Raw genomic sequence first — 18,895 nt, forward strand, 5'->3', positions numbered from 1 at the left:
CACATCCTTTTGCTATCCCATCCTTGAAGCTATTACTAAAGGCTTTAATTCGAATATCCTCATAGCTTGCCCTCGTTAGCAATATCATCCCCATCACCCGCATCACCCTATCCAGACTTAACAGAACTGCTTCCCATCTCCTGCTTCCCAGTCAAATCAGATTGCACTCCTCTTACTTTGCAGTGTTGGAGGACGAGCAAAGAGATAACGAAAGTACAGAAGAGGTTTTTCTATTGCTATGTTGTTATATATATTCGTTGCTATAATACCTGAAGAAGGAACTATTTCAGGAAAACTCCTCCTTAGTCTCCACCTCTGAAATGGTCAGTATACAATCCCACAAAAAAGGTGGGAAACTGGAGCATGTTCTATTGCAGATAGTTTTGAAGCAGTTTTATGCCAGTTTTTAAGAAAATACATATTAAGCATGCTATCTTCCTCCCATGACCTATGACTAAATTCTGGTAGACTTTCACAGGAAGACAGAAAATGTTTCTTTCAAATCAGAGAAACAGCCTTCTACAATCTCAACTACTCCTGAGTAGAAAGCAACAGAACTTCTTAACATGGTGGCTTAAGTTCTCTCCCCCCATACCACTCCTGGAAACAGTAAAAAATAAAATTAAAAAAACTGACAGAACTTTTACTGGAAAAAAGCCAGTTTGATTCAACTCAAAGTTCCAACCCGACAGACAGAACGTAATTAAGAATTTAGTAATGAATGCATTCTATGCCAGATGTTCCTGTCAGTTAGGCTTTCTTCTAGTTGGCAGAAGAGCAGGGCTGGGGCTATTTTTAGCAGAAATAATCAACTTCCAAATTCACACTCATCCTTTATTCTCAGAAGCCAAGATATTTTCTAGTTTGTCATACCTTAACAATTAAAAAAAGCACTTATCTATGTAAATTTAAATACTTTCTTACCTTATGAACCATTTCTGCTTCATTTACTGAATTAGTGAATACCAGCACCTTCTGAAGATTATCATGGGTAAAATCCAGTATTTTGAGTAACACAGCAGTTCTCTCACTGTTCGTGCAAGGTCGCACGACCTAGAAGTAGATACAAAGGAAAGGGCTGATAATTCATGTAATCTATATATTTTACTACATAATTCTTCCTTTTAATAAGCACTAATCATTGTTACATAATACCAAAAAGAATCCAGTAAATGGTAGCTCCAGTAAGTCGTAGGTCTTCTGTTAAACTTACAGAAGATACAACTTTCACAAAAGGCATGCATTTAGGACAGCTTCCAGAAGTATAATTAAAATCCAACACACAATCAAAGTCCCACATTAAGATTTTTCATGCATTTAATTTTAGGTGATTTATCAATCTTTAAGTTTAGCATTTTCAAGTACCACTAAAAAAAAGCTTCACACTCCAAAAGCATACTGCACCACCTGAAATACTCTTAATAACTAAAGCATCAAACCACTGACATTTTCAGTCCTGCCAAACCATTAATCAGAATTCTCACAAAAAGTGGTGGGTTTTTTCAGTTTTGTCTCATGCTCAGAATGTCTAGTTCTAGAGATTTCCCAACATTCTCAATCCCCAAATTATTACATTTTGAGACACAGAAGAATTCAGATCATACTTACAACATTTTGTATTATTCTTAAGGGCTATACCACATTGACAGGAAATTAAATGAGAAGACACCTAAGAACATGTAATAATTTGACCTAAAATTTCCAGAAAGTTAAGCTCTGTATTGTGTGGCACACAGCAGTATAACAAGTATTTCACTAGCTCTGTCTTGGGATAACTTACCTTGTAGTTCTGCCACTCACAATTAACAATTACAAAAACACTTTGACAAAATTCTGGTCACAAACTATACCATTTGCAAATACTTCACATAGAATTCAGATTCATTTGCACTAACAATGAAATACTTGAGGGAATATCTTCACCTCAGTCCTACAAAGCAAGGTAAGAGACCTTCAGCTCGTTCAGTGATTAACTTGCACAGGTCTTCTAAGAGTCACCTCAGTTCATACATGGGAGGTGCACCTGAACAGTCTGAGTTAGGATTGTAGCACTACCCACTTAAAATAAACAATCAGCAGCCATATATACTGACTTCAATCAGTACAAACAGCAAAATACCTTAGTAAAGAAATAGTGACATCATCCCCAAATTTTTTACCTGTTGCACATTTCCATAGATGGAAGCTTCTTCCATAGCTGTTATCACAATATAAGGATCGTTCATGAACTCCTTTATCAAGTGTGCTATATGTTTATTCCAACGAGTTCCAACAGCAATAATCTGATGCGGTGAATACTCCCACTCTTCAGTAATAATGGCTTTCTTGTAACAATCTAATATAGTAAAAACCTATAACGAAAAAAGTTTTTTCTATCCTCTTACCCTATTCCAATAAGCATGTAATAGCAGTGAAAAGTACACTGTTTCAGCACACTGTTTTTTCCAGTCACAAAAACACCACCACAGCAAAACACAAATTTCACATCCCAAAACGAAGTGTTTGGTTTGTGCACTTTTATCCTATTATTTGAACGACTTCTGAAGCAAGAAGAAAGTGACGAGACAGCATGAAGGAACAGCATGTGCACGCACACAAGATCATAACACAGGATTCTGCCCAGAGAAGATGGAAATATCAGGAAAAGGATCTGTTCAAACCTGAAAAATACTAAGCCTAGACAAAAGTAGATCCAAGAGGTCAGAGGCAGTCAGCAAAAACTAGGAGGTAAGTAGAAGATAAGCCCAACCTGCCAATACAGTAATTTGCCAAAAAAAAAAAAAAAGGGTGTGTGTGCCATAAAATCATTTATAAAAAATAAAAATCACTAAGACAGAATGAATATATTCCTGATGACATCACCTTACGTAAGTGACAAGCAGTCCAGTTGTGGAACGACATCAGGATTTCTGGCAAAGCACTACCATGCTAAGAAGAGTTCTAGGGCTCTGGTGGAATCCTAAGAGATCTCTCTCAACCTGGCACTAAATTTACCCATAGCAGCAATATTTTTAACAATGTAACATTTCTGTAACATAGTGCTTTAGAAGAGCTACAATAGTCCAAACATTATCAAATGATCACTTCCATCTGAAAAAGCATGTCTTCTCTTTTCTATTCAAGACTGATGCTTTTGAGAAGCTGAGAAGATCCTACAAAAGTCGCAGATACACGCACAGTATTTTACAAACTACCTTTCCCACAATCTTCATATGGTATACCTGCACTCCATCTCAAGTAGTACAGGAACACAACAGAAAGAACAGCCTGAACAGAAAGAAGGAATGTCCCACTGGATGACATTTCATCTAATTTATGACCCGAGATTTGCTGCTATGAAGACATATTTAAGAGCTTCACATATAGCAAATTGGGCAATCTATCTCCATTAAGAAATTTCTCTAGCTTTTCACAGTTAGAAACACAGCACTCTAGTCTTATCACCAAATTTTAAACAGGTAGTAAGTTAATGATTTAAAAAAAAAAAATCTATGACAGTAAAAAAAGGTGCGTAAGCTGTTTTTTGCATACTGATGATGTAATATGCTGTAATACTAACAGAAAGCATCTGTCCTACGAAGCCTCAAAGCAGCAATAAAAAAAAATACGGAGTTTTCTTAAACTTGAGTTGTAAGTCATCATTTTAAAACTGATACAATATATTCACCCTTGTCAACATGGAACTTAATGCCGTTCCTCTTCCAAGACTTTGAGTTGCGATCAGCTTCTCCTTTTGCCTGCACTATCATTAAGGCCCAAAGAAAGTTTTTACGATTGCTTCCAAGACTATTTCATCATTCACTTCTGCCTTTCATTCTACAGAGACTGAGGGGTTTACCAATAAAGACGGTTCTTGAACCGAAGCTGTTCAAACAGCACTGATAAGAGGGAAAAGGAAGTTCCTTACAGACAGATGATGCAAGCCTTTAAAGTAGATTAAAACTACTGCTACCAAGTTGAAAAAAATGCAAGTCCTTGGGAAACCATCCACAGCAAAGGAAGACAGCATAATGGAGCAGCAGCATAGAATGGGACAAGACCATTTACCTGTTTAGTAGCGTCAGAGAACAGTACCTCAATCTCATCAAGAACAAGATGGCAAAGTCTACAAAATAATAAACTGTGATGTTCAAACAGTCTCAGGAGGCTATACGGTGTAGTCACAATTAGCTCACCTACAAATACGAAGAAAAGACTGTTAACATTAACTTACAACTTGAAAGAATATTAACAAGACACCATAGGACATGGTAGTTTTATTAAAAAGGCCACATCTGCATTTCAGATGCATCATCTTGAAGTTGGGGTGATTTTTAAATTTTTTAATTTTTTTTAATAGAGAACACTGAACTCCATTTTCTGACTTCTGCTGAAGAGTCATTTTTAGTATGCTTGTATTTTTCTAACCCTGCATGTCTTCAAGACCCAAGTGGGTAAAACTCAGTTTTTAAAAGAGTGAAAGGTCTGAATGTTAACAAGTTTACAAAGCAGGACGGCATTTCATTTTCCAATAAGGTAATGGAAGTAGAGATAAGAACTTCAGAACCAGATAGACAGAAGGTAAATATTTTAAATACGTGCAAGAGCAGCCTTTAGAAGAGTTCAGTTTTAAAAACGGAATAAAGCATACATTGTAGCTTAGATATTTACACACATATATGTGTGTGTATGTGTGTATATATATATATAAAAATAAAACCACACCAATCAATCTGTGCAAATATACCAACAGCTCTACCAATAAAAGATCTGAATTAATCCACCAGGCTCTTAAACTTGAATGATGGATGTAAGAACACAAACTGCTGAAACTGAAAGTTTTACACAATCCTTCATAGTTTTATCCATATTTCTTGTTTTCTTGGCAAGAAGAGCCACTTTTAAAAATACAGTTATCAATTAAGGCTTAACAGCAAGACCACACAAGAATAGTAAAACTAAGTGTTTTTAAGTAAATACACTTAAGTAGGGCAAGTCTCCCAACAGCTCTTTTACTAATTCTATGCTTCCTCTTCTCTTTGGAGTATCCTCTGCATATTACTGAATTTATATGCACAAATTACTTAGAATTTATTGCAATAAGCAAGTTGGAAAACACCTTTTAAAAAAAAATACTTCCAACTAAAATGTAAGTTGGACATTTATGCAATTTATGCAACCACTGACGACATCCCACAAGCAGACAGATGCCCAGCCACTCATCAGATCATCCCCAGCCCTCAACTTTTTATTGTTGAGCATGACATTAGACAGTATTGTATTATCACTTTGGTCAGTTTAGGTCAGCTGTCCAGGCTGTGTCCCCTCCCAGCTTCTTGCCCACCCCCAGCCTACTCACTGGGTGGCAGACTGGGAAAAAGAGAATTCTTGATGCCATGCAAGTGATGCTCAGCAAGAGCCAAAACACTAGTGTGTTATCCACACTGTTCCAGTTACAAATCCAAAACACACCACCATACAGACTATGAAGAGAATTAACTCCATCCCTGACAGACCCAGTACCTCTGTCCAGCAATGGGTGCTCATGTATCAAAAAAAAAGCTATTAAAATCTGGTTCTAAATCAAGAAAGTCCATGATTAATCCTAATTCAGCATGATCTTCATCAAATCCCTACCAGTACTTTGGCTCAAAAATAATTGTATGGAACTTACAAAAGAGATGCTGAACATGTAGATATTCAAACAGCTTTAATACCATTCACTGTTAAATAGCACTACTGAAGCTTCACGTACCACCACAGAGTTATAGCATTAAAGAAACAGAATTACCACTTTATAGAACAAAAAACTTAAGAAGTACAAATTTCTTCTTTCACAGTTTCCTGCAATTAAGGCAGCCCACATTGTTTTCAAGCATAATTAAGAAGATAGAAAGTATTCTTACATCCTCGAATTTTCACACTTCTAGCTTCTTCTTTGTTCTGCCCAAGTATTATCAACATTGGATGAAGCTGTCTGGAGCATCTCTCATATGTTTTCAGTAGCTCAAAAACAAGTTGTGCCTTCTTCCACCCAGGACATAAAATAAGTGCTAGCGGCTACATACATATGTACAAAATTTTACACCATAGTATTAGACAAATGTTCAGAATCTTAAGAATTGTACTACTTCAGCATTTAGGACAAAAACAAAATCTGCAACACAGGCCTTTAAGTACTTCAATACTGAAGCTTTTAGCAGTATATCACCTCCTAAATGCAGATGTTACAGACTCAAGGAACCAGGCTACCTGGGGACAAAAAGGATGCATGCAGCAAGATACAGTAAAAGGTCCAAAAATTTAACAGAAGCAGGAGCATCTTGTCTTACTTGGGGTTGTACTAGGCAATTTCCAGAGGTCCTTTACAACCTCAGTAATTCTGTGTTTCTGTCATCTAATATGAGTTAGAAAGTGAATTACGATATTTAAAACAGCTAATACAAATTTTAATGACTACATACTATCCCCTTAAAAACAAAGCCTAATCAAGTATCAAAGTGATATGACATTAACCACTTGTTAGATATTACTTGACAAGTAAGTTTTAGACTCCCACATTTATGCAGTCCATCTCTGTAAGCCTCTATGCAGAGGGCTTATATAAACTGGCAAGCATCTTGAAGATACATTAAGATAACATTAAATGTATACATTCTAAACATCCATCCTCTTTTGGATCATTATTCTACATCTGCACTTTAGAACAGAAAACCTGTTACTACTCTAATATATACCTACTCCATTCCTGTTTGGCAAGGCTTTGTAGCAACTTCCCGACTGCAAAAATGTAAGAACTGGTGGAATATATAAGAAAGGATCGTTTCCCTGATACGAGATGGCAACTACATCACATCCTCGAGCTACTGGCGGCCAACAGTAAGATTCTGTGAAGTTAGGGCCTAAAAATTTTTTCCGAGTAAGTTCCTATAGAAAGAGAAATTAAGAGTTCCACATGAAAACTGTGTACTTTAACAAAATAAGACAACACTCAACACTGAGTGATTTAAGAGCTTTTGACCCACTACATAGTAAATGTCCTTAACATGCAATATGAAAAAGTTCTTCTGGGCTGAGGAGTTCAATTATTATATTAAAATTCAAATCCCATGACTTGTGGCAGTAACTGATATACCAGAAGAAATGTGTACAATTCTTACATCTCTCTGAAACTTCATTTATTCAACCACATGAACAACCCCCTAGACATTCCTCAATCAAAATTAGGTATTACTATTATATTTAGTATCTAACGTTGGGGTATGATACTAGCCTTAAAAAGATATTCAGTGTAATATATTACATTAGCATTACCTTTTTCAGGTCATCAAAAAGTGGTGCTGTTTCCAGAACTGATGATGGCTCAATTTTGTTGCTAAGAAAGACAAAGTTTCTTTCTTCACTAAGATTTTGAAAACTCTGAAACCATGTGACAAATAGATGACAAAGGCAATACTTAATAAAAGGGTTTTAGCTTACACATGACTCAAAAGCATTTATTGTATTTAAAAAATGGTATTTTGATGAAAAATAGCCAAAGAAATCGCAAACACATTTTAAATACAATTCATACATACTGGTAAGTTACACAGACCGGTGGTGAGACAAATACTCATTTATTAGTATTTCTTAAAGAAAGATTTATCAGGATTGTCTTTCATTTTGATGAAACAAAACTTCAGAAAACTGTCTAACTTGTTGCAGAACAGTAACAAGTGTTTCTTTACTAGGAATCAAGCATGTGACAAGAACATCGCCCACACAAAAGAAAAATTAGTTCACCGTCACATCTCAAGCTAGTCATAACTGGGGACCTGAGCTAGTTTGAACACATACTGATTAGTTTTTAAACATTTTCAAACAAAATTAAGAAAAATCATGGAAAGCCTGCACACCACAGACAGGAGGAAAAACAAAAACAGGTTACCCAGCTGCACACTTACAAAGACAATGCACATGAATTTAAATTGAACAACAAACTCCCTTGCAAATCCTCAAGGGAATAACCAGTAGCAGATGCTGCATCCAGTGTTACCCCAAAGATGTCTGGTTCTGAACAGGGGATTTTCTAGTGTTCATCATTAGTCACCAGCAATCAACAGGCATGACTTGGTCAAAGATTTGTATCACTCAAGTGCCTGGTAAAGGTAATTCAGCTGACTGTTTGCAAAAGGGTATAAAGGTAATCCTGCTCTGCTTCAGTAACAATCCACACTACTACTTTCATCGTCATTCTTTCCAAAATATTTTAATAAGGTATTACAGTTTAAGTTCAGGAGTAGTTGTCATCCTTCAATTCTCAGCAGAGCTAGAAAATAACTTCTGTAAAACTCCCTTTTTTCCCCCCTGACTTGACAGAAGTAGTAGTACCATTGCTATCACAGAAGCAAAATTCTCCTTTAAAGCATCTAGCAGAAGAGGACATGCAACAGCACACAGGCTCTTTAAAAGAGCCAAGATTGCATACACTCAACAGTGATTATTTGCCTAGAATCTATCAGTTCATTTTCCTTTCCTCCCATGGACATTGTAATAGCTCCAATTGTGCAATTCAGTACACAATTTAACACTCAAGAATGACCGCTGACCTTCTGAAAATGTTTCAGAAGAGAACAGCAAACAAAAAAAAAGAGAAAATAGCAAGAAACCAGATTAAAGTATTAGACAACTCAACAAATAAGAAGAGACTCCAATGAATGTTTACCATGGTACAGCATAAGGACTATTTTGTTTTCAGGGAAACATTAAAATTTTCTGGATACATAAAAATGTTAACTGGGTAGTATAGACAACTATCATCTTCATAAAACTATAGTAAAGGAGTGCAAAAGGAGGCACAACCTTTTCAAGGACTGTAGTACATCTTTTAAAATTTTCTGCAATTTAAAAAAAGAAACTGAATTAGAATGTTTTTTTAACTATATCAAGAATTAGTGCAGTCCCCCAGATCTATGTTACATAGAAGAACAAGCTAGATGACTGCAGTATTTCTAATCTGTCCTACGTATGTTTAATTTAGTTCATCTTCGACAATTTAATGCAAAATATAATACTTACAGGCACAGTATTTTCATTTAGATCTGTGCTTGACCTTTGGTATGTCTCTTCAAGAAAGGAACTAGAAAGAGCAGGGTCTAGAAAGATAAGTAAAAAAACGCAGAAACACATTTCTGATTATCTGAACACAAAAAGCCAGTATTTTTATTTACAGTGGGTTGCAACCGTCTTGTAGAGTTGCTTGTATCATTTCCTAATGGCAAAAAGAACAACCAAAAAATAGTTATCTTTACACAGAGATAACTATGCAGATGAACTGAGTGAACAAGGATGGACAGTTGCATATTTTTAAAAAGAAAGACTGGAATCACTATAAATGAGGCAACTCATGGTAAATACTCGTTTTAAAAGTACCTCTGTTCAAATAAATCCCTCAAAACTCAAAAAACCCCAGTAATGCATCATTGATCAATGCCACAAGTAATTTCAATAATATCTAACGCTACTAAGCATATCAACAAATGCCCATGTAGCTCACCCTCAGCCTTCCTTTGTCTTATATAGTACAAAAAGCTTTACAATATTCCTGCATCTGATGATTTGACTGGTCTTTGTGAAATCTGATACATAAGCATCGTTTGTTAGAAGAATACCATTTGATCCAACTGTTGGATTCGAACCGAGACAGTAGGTTCATGTTTAAAGACACATGATGCATTGCATGTATGATTGTTTCCGACACACACGGTTCCCACCTGTTTCAAGATCTGTTGATACCTTCTCCTTAAACAGCACTGGCCTGAAAGCAAGTGCAGGATTAACAGTTTTCACTGGAAGAGACTCAACATTTAATGATGTTTGGTTCTCCTGATAATCTGCAGAACTCCCTGTAATCTCGTTAGCTTCCTCAAAACGAGCAAAGTTCTTTGAGACAAGATCATCATTAACGCATACCTAAAAAAAAAAAAAAAAAAAAATAATCATCAAGATCTTTATTGACCAGTATCAACAAGCAATAAGCTACACCACCACATACTTGTTTAGAATTTATCTGAAGCTTTAAACAACAGCAATAAGACATAAGCAGTATCAGCAAATGCTTTCTGAAGAATATTAACTCCAGAATAGGAAAGTCAGTCATATCTTCCTGAATGTTCTCTAAACAGGTGTCAATTAGTTGTCAGTTTCATGCTTCTGCCTAAAATTCTGTACTCAATTAACTTTTTCTATGAGCCCTAAAAATTTAAAAAAAACTGTTAGTAAGTCAAGCTGGTTTATTTTTTGATTCAGTGTGCATCAAAATCTGGCAGAAAAAAGTAATACTAAACCTAAAACTTCTTAAACTCCATTGGCTCAGAGATCAGTGACACTACTGCCAATTGGGATTCCAAACTGAGAGAAGATATTTAAATTAATATGTACCTTCGAAGTTATTGTCTGTGGCAAAGACCACAGCTCCAGTGTTAAAAGCCTTGGTAAAGCACTCCAAGTAGAAGCAGTATTCAAATAAATAAATTCACTTGTATCTACCATACAGCTGCTTAAGTCTAACAGCAGCTACAGCAGAGATTTAGCACAAGTTACACATTGCTGAAATGTGTAACTTCAGGGTTTGTTGTTTTGGTTGGGTTTTTTTTTCCCTCCAAAGGTTTGAGGACTCAGTCTTATGCAAAAGCAAGTGTGAACCATTTATTTTCATAATACTATGCAACTGCCTTATTGAAACATCTTTAAGTATGATAGCACAAAAAGGTGCAAGAGTGCACTAAATAATTCACACTTCACTTGCTTGTCAATACCTTCCAAAAAGAGGTTCACATAAAGAAAAATGGGATTTCTGCCTCTTGGAATTCCTCCAGAATTTTACAAGTAACAGAAATATAAAACAAAACCTCTAATAAGTGAATGATTTAGCTTCTACTGTATCTGACAGAAATTACAAAACTCACTTGCAAGTAATGCTTTTCAGTCTTAAACTAATCGCGAAGTTACAACTTACATAGCAAAGCGCATGAATAGGTTTGTAGATACAAAAGTATCTTACCTTTTCATCTTTTATTGTCACATAAAGAAAAACATCAAATGTGTTATCTTCTACAGCACATAACTTGGCTTTCATTTGGGTAGTTGCTAAACATGGTAATAAACACAAGAACAAGTAAAAAGATTAAACCCCTATCAAGTTATCAGTATTTTTCACTTGTACTTTCCGAGATAGACAAAAATAGAAATTACAATTAGATGTGTAACCTATTTCTTTAGAGAAGCTAGTACAAATGTAGTAACTTAAATAGAACAAGAAAGTAACATGGCAATAAAAACTTAAAGTTACAAAAATGAAGTTGTCCTTGGTCTTTGAAGGAAGATTGAGAGCCAAAACAGATTAATGACCTCTGTACACAAACTAGTCTTAGTTCTACACTAAAAGTCTTAATCTTTTAGACTCTGACAATCTGTAGTACAAATGCATACTTTCCAAACTTGACATTTACTTTTCTTGAAAGAAGTTATATTTGCACATTTATATAGCTTGGTTAGGCTCTTTATTCAAGCAAACATAGCTGATAAAAGTCCGTTAGTAAATTCTGAAGCACTTCTGCATACACTAATGATATGCTAGCAATTAAAAAAAGTACGTATTACTACTTATGGTACAGTCTGGGAATACCTATGAAATTAAATTCAATGTTATTATTGCTCCCTACTAACCTTTGCTTTGCACAGTGACACTTAGATGGGGGGGGAAACAAAAAAAAAAAAAAAAGTAAATCGTGAGAAGTGCTATGTCCCAGTTAGCATGTGAAATTATCAGCCTAAAGACCCTTTATTGCTTTCATAAACTCATCCTCTCCTCCCCAAATACTTTGCATGGAGTATGTTATACTTGTGAGTAAGCAGGTAGGTAGTTTTTCAGGTAGAAGCATGTAAACAAAAAGATTAGAAAATCTCAGTAAAGAGCTGCTTTTCTAGTAAGACCAAAAGCTGTCTCATACCAAAATAGAAGGCTTGATATGAAAAAGACTGGATGAAACACCAAACATGGGAAAGGACAAGAAGAGACTGGAGAAAAAGCAGTTCTAGCTTACTAAATAACTACTTAGAGCTCAAGCTATTTGTTAACAACTACAAAAAAAGATACTCCTCTTCTGAGCTGGTGCTTACCTCCTTGTCAAAAAAAACAACTGGAAGGGTAAAGTCCTAAGCCAGATCTTGCCATCTCTGCACAAAACTACAAAAATACAGCTGTGATGCGGATTCAAAGATTTGAACTAAATACACAGAAAGGCTCCACTGTTCAAAACAAATGTTACATCAGTGCTACCCTATTGAGCCTGTCCAAGAGCCGGATACCATCTACTCAACTATCAAAATTTATGCAGCATGGAAGCCCGCAGTACTCAAGATGCAGCTCCACAAATATTTTTGCCTTATAGTCAGGCCATACAAAAAAACCTTACACAGCTCCTTTCTCTTTAATATACAACATTCCTAAATATAATCAAATATATAAACACAAGTACTACATTTCTCTAACAGTTTATTTTTCCCAAAATAGAAGCACCAATTATGATTTTGGCAGAATGTTTTATTTACCTTTGAGAAGGTTTTGAAAATACCGAGTAGCAGCACTATCCCATCTTTTGGCTGGTCTAGGAAAATAAACACAGTTATCCCACATCATCAAAAATTAAAATGGTAATTTTGAAAAAAACTTTGGATGCATGTAAAGAAATTATTTGAAGTCACGTCAAATCTTAAGTAGTGCACAAACTAGACATATTAGCAGGATCTTACTACTTCGAATGTAACTTCAGTTTTGATAATATTGTTTCAGCTCATTAATAAAATGAACTGATCAAAAGTTATCGGATATTGCTTTGTCAAGGTATGATAGTTTGCATCCAACATAAAATATGATGGTTAGAAATGAAACAGAATAACCAAAAATAAAGCAAGCATCCACTTGCAGAACATATTAAATAGGCATTGAGCAATTTTGAACAAGCACTTAAACATTGAAGTGCTGAAGACTGAAAGGTCTGTAGCAGAAAATCAAGTTCACTCTTTACCATCTTCTGCAACTTTAAGTATAAAATAAAAAAGAATCAAATGAAGAGCACCATAAACAAAATATGACAATCTACTACTTTTTTTGACAATTCGCAATGATGGCCCGCTCAAGATGTACGCTATTCCTATCCAAACTATGCTAAGATTTGTTCTGTCAGAATATTGGAAGTCAAATACTAATTTCTTCTTCCAAACAAGAGTATTAAAAAAAAAAAAACCCCAAACCTGCTTGACCACGTGTAGTTTTGAGTATTCTTTAACAACACAAACCAAAGTGGCTTTCTTGCTGTGGAGCCATATTCCCCAGTGATCTAATCATGTGCCTCTCAAGTTGGCAGGATGTTTGACAAAAGCATCCTGGAACTCAAGGATATAAAAGCATTTTTCTTTACCACCAGACCCCAGTGAAAACCTTACTGAAGTCCTTCAAAACTGTAGTGAGAAAAAAACTGACATGAATATAAGGAAAGCACAACAGGAACCCAAAACACGTCAAGAAAAAAGACAGAATGGGGAAAAACAAAGCTACCTATAAACAGCTACAGAATGTCAGTTCAGGTAAGCATTAACTACCAGAAAAAAAAAAAAAAAAAGAGTATCAGGAGCAAGATGAGCATCTGTAAGAAACAGCACATAAGGATAGATTAGTAAAGAAGTTCATGTGCTAGGAATCAAGAAACACAGCTCTGGGATGACAAAGGGCAAGAACTGCCAGAAACTTGTCTAAACTTCCAAAGGTTTTAAAATAAATATCAAAAGATTCAAACAGGTGAATAATAAAACCCAAATCATGAAGGAAGACTCATTAAGGAAGCAGTTCCGTTTAAGAACTGCTCCTCTGAAATAGAAAGTTTTCCAAATCTGATTTCCTATGTTCTTCTTGAAATATAATCTCTTTTAAAAACAAATTTCTGCAATAAAACTTCACACTTAAGAAATTTATGAATAGAATAAATTTATTAAACTCTACTTACACTATTTTCGCAGTATCTTCACAAAAGTCGATACGCAACGTCACTGGCTTTGTGCGATACAGTCTACACTTTTTTGCTCTATATGGGATCTGCATAAATGCTTCCAGTGCAACTCGAATGCTTAAAAACAAAGCGGAAATAACCTCATTTTACAGAGCAGATTTTATTCTCCGGAAGTCACTGGTCTCATACACATCCTTCCATTACCCTGTATCTGACAACAGAGTTCTTCCAGAAGTTTGGCTCCCACTGTGAAACACCCTGGAACCAGAGTTTTATTTTTCTCTCCAAGAGAGGTGCTACCAGGAGCAATTAGTGAACAGATTTGCTCTGGATATGAATACGCTTCCTATTTACTTGAAACCTTTCTGATCCTTCGCCACTATAGTTTGAAGTCTTCATGATATTTAGCCCTCATACTACCACATACACCACCTGGCACTGCATGTTCCATTTTGCAGTGATTACTTCTGTGTGAGAAACCAGGTATGATTAACATCAGCAAGAAGGAAATCTAATAAATACACTAATTTGCATTTGTACTCATTTTCCTAAAAAGAATTTATAAAGGTATCACTAGAGTGTTAATCTTATCCTTTACACTTGGTTTGGTGGGAGACTTTTAATAACCAGCAAGACACCACATAGAGCAAGCTTTTAAGATCCATATATTTATCACTTTTGTTCAATTTTTTATTTTACAATGAAAAAGCAGTAAATCACGCATTTACTTCCAGTTGAACATATTTTAAACTCAGGGCACTGTCAAGTTGTTTTCCAATACAGCAACATTCAATTTAAAAACATTATTTAAGATTTATTTTAAAATATTTTAAATAAGCTTTCTTAATTTTGTGAAATACTACAAAAAACATTTGGTAAAGCTTCTCGTACTCAAAGTTGCATATTTTATTAGAGAATTGAACTTTAAATCTAGCTAAGAGCTGGAACAGTTATTTTTTAGAACACATTTTTCAAGATTTTAGAAACAGTAGGTTCCACAGTGGTTTTATTAAAAACTCAGAACCTGTGAAAACACCTTTTTTGCACCATGCCAAGACAGACTGTCAGCTCTTAGTAAAATAAACAAGCTAGAAAACTGCAGTGGGAAAAAACCCACATATTTGTGTCTAGATGTCAAAAGCTGCTTCAGCAAGTGAAACCCTGCTTCCATATACGCTTTGTGAATGATCTTCACTGGTTATAGTTTTTTAATTTTTTAGTATATAATCATTTACTAAGGGAGGAAGATATATATAAATAATGTTAACTGGCAATCATACATTTCAGTTATAACAAACTGACATTATTTCTATTTCAAATCTTTTAAAAAAACAAAACCTACAACAGAAAGCATCTTTAAAAATTCACTAAAAAAAGACTGGTTTGCATCCACACTTGCAAGGGCCTATCACACAGCTACCAGTTTCTTGTGGACCCAACCCACACCTCAATTCAACCAAAGCCTTGTCACTATCAATCTAAATAAATATTAATAGTATCTGTATACATTAACTAACAAATACATTTCAGTGATAGTGTCAAAAACCCCAAACACTTACTCCTTTGATTTAACAAAAATGTATTTGGCATAATCCACAAGAAAACATTCTGTTTGATAATGATCTGTACAGTACATGATTGACTTAATAACCGCTCTACACCAGCATTTGAGTTCCTCACTGAAAACCACACAAATCTGAAAAAGAAACAAGAAGACAGCAGGTTCTTGCAAATGGAGAAAATTACACTCAAAATTTTTTTAGAGGCAAGAATATAGTATTTATTATACAGCCCTCAATTTTCTTTTTAAAACGCAAGCATTGCGGCTTATGTCATTTACAGATAAGAAGATATAACCCATATAGATGCCATTATCTACTTTTCTACATAGCAATATTAAAAGAAAGATTAATGCATAACTTGGATACTTCACCCCCAAACCAATGCAAGTAACAGATTATTTCTCTCTATCTGCACAATATAGCAATGATTTTACCTGGCCTTCTTCTACCATTGGTGGCTTTACTTCATCCACATCTTTATAAGATTTGTCATAGAACTGATTCATTTCAGCATTCAGGTTTTTATATTCTATTTCATTGACTACATAAGGCCCACATCCTTTCATAGTAACCCAAAAGCAACCTGGATCTTCAATCTGGGGCAAGGGGTAGATAACAATACAAATACTATTAGCTCCTGCTAAAACGACAGGATGATTTTAAGAACATCTGAGCAGCAAATGTAAAAATAAAATCTTTAGTGACGCACCTTAAAAATTATGGTGACCAATACTTAGCACACAGAACATTAACAAGCAAAACATCTTTCAACTTCAGACCTTTAGTTCATTAAATGACTTCTCAGCTTGCAAGTTTCTTTAGCACTGCAATTAATGGCATACGTAGTCTAAAAGGTAGTAGCATTATCTAAAAAGTTGGTTAAACCAAACAGCGGGTAAAGTGCAAAGACATAAAGCTTTTTACTTCCATCTTGTCCTCAAGAAGTACATACAAAAAAACCCCAAAACACACAACAAACCCCACCAATGGACTTTTCTTCATGCTCAGAGAGTTTACAGGACAGTCAGTTTCTTTAAAATGGTGTCATAGCTTTCTGCTCAGCCTTTGTAAACCTTTGTATCGCAGTTTTTCAGCTGATCTGGGTCCCCAGTTGTTGTGGGTTAATCCCAGTAGGCAGCTAAACACCACACAGCTGCTCCCTCACTCCTCTGCAGTGGGATGACTTAGAGAATTGGAAGGGTAAAAGTGAGAAAATTCATGGGTTGAGATCAAGACTGCTGAATAGGTAAAGCAACAGCTGTGCATGCAAGAAAAGCAAAATAAGGAATGCATTCGCTGTTTCGCATTGGCAGGAAGATGTTTAGCCATTTCCAGGAAAACAGGGCTTCATCACGTGTAACACTGACTTGGGAAGACAAATTTGATAATCACAGACATCCCCCTTTCCTCCTCCTTCCCCGCAGCTTTTATTGCTGAGCATGACATCATATGGTATGGATTATCCCTTGGGTCAGCTGTCCTGGCTGTATTCTGGGAAAACGATTTTTCCATGATCTCTTATGGAATTCAGTAGAATCTAGTACTATACTACACTCTATTTAAGATTATGTTGCACATCTTCCATTTTAGATTTTAGCTGCATCCCTACTGACCTCTTTTGAGATGAAAGCAATATAAATACCTAAAAGAAGTGACAAAATGTATATAATCCATATATGACCCCACACATGTAAGAAAGTGCTGCTGAATGGAAATACAGAGGCATCATCTTATTTGTAAATCTAACTTCCAGAGTTGCACTGAAATAAACAAAGAGCAATCCTTCAGACTTTAAAAAACACCAGCATACCTCTAATACCAAGACTTCCATGTTTCTCAGCTACAGTATTCCTCAACACTACTGTAAAAAAACAAGAAATGTTTGATTAACCATTTTTAAAGCATAACTAAAGAGCATACACCTACTACTTGTCTCAGGAGTATTACTCTAGGCAACTGATTTACACGTATCAAAGGGTTCAAACCAGCCTTCTTAATGAGGCACTATGTTAAAGCCTAATTAGGATTTGCCATCCATGCTTATTTACATACAACCACATCAATTTTTAGTACACCAAAACACACCTGTTATCCTCAACCTACTTATAGTGTATAGCTGCTTAGCTTACATTCAAAGGCCAACAGAAATACGCTGATTGAAGAAAAGGGCTGCTACAATCTATCTACACAACCAAACGCACAGAAACACCAGAGGGAAATGCTTACATCATTAAAAAAAACCAAACCAAACAAACTAACACAAAAGAAAAGGCCTAACCTTAGCAAACAATTGTAACATAACGGAGATTTCTACTGGTATTTCACATTACATTAATCTGCAATAGTACATATCATAACTAGGAATTGCAATGGAGTAATAAACTACCTACAGACTGAAGTAATCTGCATTTCATTTTGGCACAAACTAGCAACATCATGATACCATCACTGCAGTGTCTAGCTTACCACTTAAAAGAATTCACACTGGAAGTAGGTGCCTAATAAAATGTTTCAGGAGAGGAAAGTCAAAACATTGGCCTTCCACTTCCAAAGCCAGCATTGAACAAGTCAGTGCTAAATAAGAAGCAATACAGCTACACTGTGGTCATAACTAGCAACATGCTTTGCTAAGAGACAGTACTAATTATTCCCAGTTTGACACTACAATAAAACAGCTGAAACTATTTTAGAAGTTTTACCTAGTATCACATGACACAAGCATACCATCCAGGTTACACATAAGTCTCTAACACTGCACTACAATACACTGTAACATGAGATACATAGTACTGCCTTAGACACTTAAAAAAATTTTATTTCAGGAATAGCACGTGAGAGGCATAACTAACCTCTCCTATCTCCTAGTTTGAGAAGTGCAAAACCAATAAATGACCTATCAAAGTATCAAGGTTAAAGCACACCCACAGAAAAAGGTTAGCTCTCATAATATATTCCTAATAAAAACATACCCACTTTGTTATTAAGAACTAAGTAAGAACACAAATGTTTGCTCAAATCCCATACCCAACACTAAGGATATTTACCTTGTAAAGAAGCAAGAGGCCATTAAACCCCTCACCCCAAACTGCTACCTTAAGGAAAACATAACTGCAGAAGGTAAAAGGATGCCTCTCCAGCAACACAAGTCTGACATAAACACTCCTATGAAAAAAAAAATCAACCTGCTATCCCAGCCTCTATCCCTCAGTCAGTCTTACTCCATCTAAAAAACCCACATCTAACAGGCACAGCGCAAGTAAAGAAGAGCACAGTAAAAGGTGGAAGACTGTTAAGAAACTTTAGGTTTTT

General features: G+C 35.5%; 1 protein-coding gene across 1 annotated transcript in view; it reads right to left on the reverse strand.

The window, feature by feature from the left end:
• TDRD12 (tudor domain containing 12) overlaps positions 1-17,417 on the reverse strand; it is a 33,852-nt gene extending 16,435 nt beyond the window's left edge. The window contains exons 1-14 of the mRNA XM_076348833.1: positions 17,397-17,417; positions 16,021-16,182; positions 15,584-15,720; positions 14,022-14,141; positions 12,571-12,626; positions 11,021-11,106; positions 9,732-9,930; positions 9,037-9,113; positions 7,294-7,398; positions 6,721-6,906; positions 5,886-6,039; positions 4,048-4,175; positions 2,160-2,351; positions 925-1,053 (exon numbers count right to left, since the gene is read on the reverse strand). Of these exons, the coding sequence (XP_076204948.1) occupies positions 925-1,053; positions 2,160-2,351; positions 4,048-4,175; positions 5,886-6,039; positions 6,721-6,906; positions 7,294-7,398; positions 9,037-9,113; positions 9,732-9,930; positions 11,021-11,106; positions 12,571-12,626; positions 14,022-14,141; positions 15,584-15,720; positions 16,021-16,182; positions 17,397-17,417 (1,752 nt within the window). The remainder of the gene's footprint in view (positions 1-924; positions 1,054-2,159; positions 2,352-4,047; positions 4,176-5,885; positions 6,040-6,720; positions 6,907-7,293; positions 7,399-9,036; positions 9,114-9,731; positions 9,931-11,020; positions 11,107-12,570; positions 12,627-14,021; positions 14,142-15,583; positions 15,721-16,020; positions 16,183-17,396) is intronic.
• Positions 17,418-18,895: the final 1,478 nt, after the last annotated feature.

The sequence above is a fragment of the Aptenodytes patagonicus genome, chromosome 11 (assembly GCF_965638725.1).
Source record: "Aptenodytes patagonicus chromosome 11, bAptPat1.pri.cur, whole genome shotgun sequence".
Lineage (NCBI taxonomy): Eukaryota > Metazoa > Chordata > Aves > Sphenisciformes > Spheniscidae > Aptenodytes > Aptenodytes patagonicus.